The sequence below is a fragment of the Octodon degus genome, unplaced genomic scaffold (genome assembly GCF_000260255.1).
Source record: "Octodon degus isolate 3935 unplaced genomic scaffold, OctDeg1.0 scaffold00072, whole genome shotgun sequence".
Taxonomy (NCBI): Eukaryota; Metazoa; Chordata; class Mammalia; order Rodentia; family Octodontidae; genus Octodon; species Octodon degus.
Window position 1 is genome coordinate 4,354,467 of NW_004524648.1, and position 4,196 is coordinate 4,358,662.

The following is a 4,196-nucleotide window of genomic DNA, read 5'->3' on the forward strand; positions in this document are numbered from 1 at the left end:
ATACATATACTACAATTTTAATAATATACACACATTTCAGGCAGGTAGCTTGCTTTCTTCACTTAACATTATAATGTATATATGACCAAATCAAATCAGTACATGAAGACTTTAAAAAACTGAGGGCTGGGGATTTAGCTCAGTGGTACTTGCCCAGCAAGCTGGAAGCCCTGGGATTGGTCCTTGGCCCTGAAAACAAAAAATAAACCTCACCTAAAAAAAAAAAAAAAAAAAAAAAAATTCAGCCAAAAAAATACAAAAACATCAAAAAAGACAAAAAAACTTTCATTGAAAATGACTGATTTGTAATAGCACTTTTTAAACCCCTACATGTGACCAACACTTGAGCTGTTTCCATTTTGTTTTTTTGCTTTTATAGTTTCAGTAAACAATTATGTATGCTACATGTTATAATCATATTGTTGTTTTTTGTAGAAGTCCAGAAATAGATGTGAAAAGTAAAAGCATACGTACATATATATCTTAAAAGATATTTAAATCATGCTCCAAGAGGGCTATATCAATTTACACTCTTAACCACTGTCACTACTAAGACTGGTGTTATGGTTATAACTAGACATCAACCAAAAGCCTCAAGTAGTCACAGATGGGGAGTTTTGAAAGTGGTTGGATTACAGTATGTGAATGTGGACTAAGGATGTATATAATAGAAGCCCCACCTCAGGTATGAGTGGCACTAATCAATGTTTGTAGCCTGTAGGGAATATAAAGGGACAGAAAGAACACAGATGGGCTGTTACTGCTTCACTATCTCCTGTCTGCCATGCCATGGACTGTCTCTTCTGCCATGACCCACTGCAGCCCACCCTTGGAACAAGGTAACGATGGCCTGAAACTATGGCCTCTACAAACTGTGAGCTGAAATAAATCTTTACTCTTTTAACTTGGTGTGTTGAGTACTTTGTCTTAACAATGAGCAACGTCTAATCTAGTTTAAATCCCTTTCATTATTAGCAAATTTGTAAAGTTACTCTGTATTCGAAGATTATAATCAACTTCTGGAAATTCATCTATCTTCACAGGTATCATCTTTCCTTAGGTCAGAGGGCTTAACCCAGGGCCTTTACATGGAACTACATTCTTCCCTAACCCTTTGAGACAGGATCTAGTTAAATCTTGAAATTGCCCAAATTGGGCACAAACTTATTATTCTCCTGCCTCAGTTCCCAGAATGCTTGGGTTGCAAGTGTGTGTCACCAGGAAGACTGAAAGTATCCTTTTTTTTTTTCTTCCAGAACTGGGGATTGAACTCAGGCCCTTGCGCTTGCCAGGGAAGCGCTTATCCCACTGAGCCATCTCCCTGGCCCCTGAAAGTATCCTTTTAAGGACAACTACTTTCATTGCCACAAGTTTTTACAACATAATGCTCAATTAATAATCAGCATTGTTGTAAAACATGTTAAATGGCAGCATGTATCTCATGATACTCATTTCAGATCAAAGAGGCAAAGTTTGCCCAATTAATTTCTTCATATTTAAATTTTATGTTTCTTTTATTCATATTAATTTGTTTTTACTTTGTTTTTTTGGCGGAACTGGGGATTGAACTCAGACCCTTACTGAGCCATCTCCCCACTCCCCCTTTTTTTTCTTTTGGTACCAAGGATTGAACTCAGGACCTTGAGCTTGCCAGGCAGGCGCTTATGCTGCTGAGCTATATCCCTGGCCCCTTGACTTGTTTCAGACAGGGTGCCATTATGTAGTTCACATTGGCCTTGAACTCACTATGTAGCCTAGGCTGGCCTCAAACTTCCAGTGATCCTTTTGCGTCAGTCTCTCAAGTGCTGGGAGTACAGGCATACGCCACCATGCTTCACCATATTAATTTTTTATTGAATGCTTACTACATGTCAAACACACAGCATATAAAGAACTGAACAGCTGGGTATGATGGCACATACCTGCAATTCTAGAACCCTGATAGACAGAGGCAGTTGGATTACCACGTACCTGCCCATTCTACACAATTTACCAGGAACCTATATGTAGCTCTGTAGGGCATATAGGAAAAACCCTAGGTTCAATGCCCAGTACCAGGAAATTGAACGAAGTCAATTTTGTACAAATTGACTCTATACAACTTCAATTCTATTGAGGAAGACAAATTTTCTTTTGAGAGAGAGAGAGAGAGAGAGAAAGAGAGAAATGTGCTATAAATATTTAAGAAACGAAAAAGACCTGGTTTTGTGGGGTTTTTTGGTGGTACCAGGGATCGAACTCAGAACCCCCTGGGAAAAAGATCTGGCAGTCAGAAAGGCATTTCTGGAGAGGTAACATATAGGTACAGATATAAAAATGGAGAAAGCAAGTTTTACAAGTATGTACAGAAAAGTGATTTAGGCAAAAGGAAATATAGTGCAAGGTCCCTGAGACTGGGAAGTGACTGGTATATATTGAGGAAAGACATTGTTGATAAATTTGAAATCATTCAAACATACCTCTCTGACAAGGTCCTGTTCCAAGTTATGGCGCCCAAGTAACATTCTTCTCTTAAAGCGACGGCATTCCAGCTCTAGGTATTGTCTCTGACGCCGAAGAAGGTTAGCTTCTTCTTCTGCTTGGAAATGCTGTATATTCTCTTTCTGCTTTGAAAGCCACTCTTGCTTTTCTTTTTTAGGGGTGCTTTGATTTTCATTCAGCTCCTAGCAACATAAAAAACATCTCAGTTCAAAATACATGACAATGAACTATGTCAATGTATCACTTGGTATAATGGTAAATTTAGATGTACTTTTTTCTCTCACAGTCAAGCAAGTTTATAGTTTGGAGAATAGGTATCTTTTTATTTTTATTTTTTTCCTGCCCTAGAGATTGAACCAAGGACCTATGCACTGAGCTGTATTCCTAGCCCCTTTGTTCATATTTTATTTTGAGACGTGTGTCTTGCCAAATTACCCAGGCTGATTCAGCCTCTTAAGAGTGTTGGGATTATAGGGATATACCACACCATGCCCAGCTATCTTCCTCTTTAATGAATCACTCAGGAAATATAATGAGAAAAATAGTTATGTATATCCACCAGAAAACATGTGTATCTTTTAGTTTTGTACAGCTATATTTCAGGCTCTTAGCTTCAAAGCATACAATGACTGGTTAATAAAGTAAATATATTATCCTTCAAAATCTTCCAAAGAAAGACTAGAATGCAATGCTTTCACATAAAAATGTGAAATTATTTTGTCAGTTAAAATTAAGGCTAGTATACAATTAAACATCGCCTTGATTCTTATTCTAATAAGCTTTTGGCAAAATATAGATGGACTCAATGTAAAAGAACTGTATATTAAACTGGAAATAAAACCAGGGGAAAATAGAAACCTACTTTATAAATGGTATTTAATGGTCACCATTAATAATCACTGAACAAATCAAAACAATGCTTTTATTTTGAATACCATCTCACAAATGGTTTCAATAAAAACACATATATTTTGGCAAGATGAAATAGTGACAATATATTCAACAAGGCAAACCTTAATGTGCTAACTAATATGGTATATTTTCAACCTAGAGAATATAATCCTTATATACTATATAAACTGTATTCCCTAAGTTAAAAACTTTCTCCCAGTTTCTTCTGAGACTACACCTTATCTTCTTTCTCTTGCTAATCAAGAAAGAGATCAATTCTTCACTTTCAGTTTACAAGATATCCAATTACATAAAAATAAAAAGTATATAAAGTAGTACTTTGTAATGTGTATCTGTTACGCACACTGTGAGAAGAGACAATAATGACATGGGTACATACATTAAAAAATCACATTATTATTTTCAAAATTTTCTGCCAGGGAATTCCCCACCAAAGACTCTGCTGTGAGAATCATTCCTCTATACTAAGACTCATTATTCTCAATTAACATAAATATTCATAAAAAGATCTGCCTTCCGAAAGAAAATTAATTGTTCAGGTTGACTCCAAGATGTATCTGAAATATAATCTCATTTTCCAGAAAACAGAAATATCCAACTAGATTTTTGCTAGACATTAATTATTTACAGATAGCTAGGAATCCTATTTATAATCCTTTTTTTTTTCTTTTTCTTTTTCTTTTTCTTTTCTTTTCTTTTCTTTCTTTCTTTTTTTTTTTTTTTTGGCCTTAATGGGGAATGAACCTAGGGCCCTAGACATAGTAGCAAAGGGCTGTACTACTGAGTTACATACCCAACCCCCT

General features: G+C 35.9%; 1 protein-coding gene across 1 annotated transcript in view; it reads right to left on the bottom strand.

The window, feature by feature from the left end:
* Taok1 (TAO kinase 1) overlaps positions 1-4,196 on the bottom strand; it is a 137,807-nt gene that overhangs the window by 34,774 nt on the left and 98,837 nt on the right. The window contains exon 18 of the mRNA XM_023719843.1: positions 2,460-2,663. Within this exon, the coding sequence (XP_023575611.1) occupies positions 2,460-2,663 (204 nt within the window). The remainder of the gene's footprint in view (positions 1-2,459; positions 2,664-4,196) is intronic.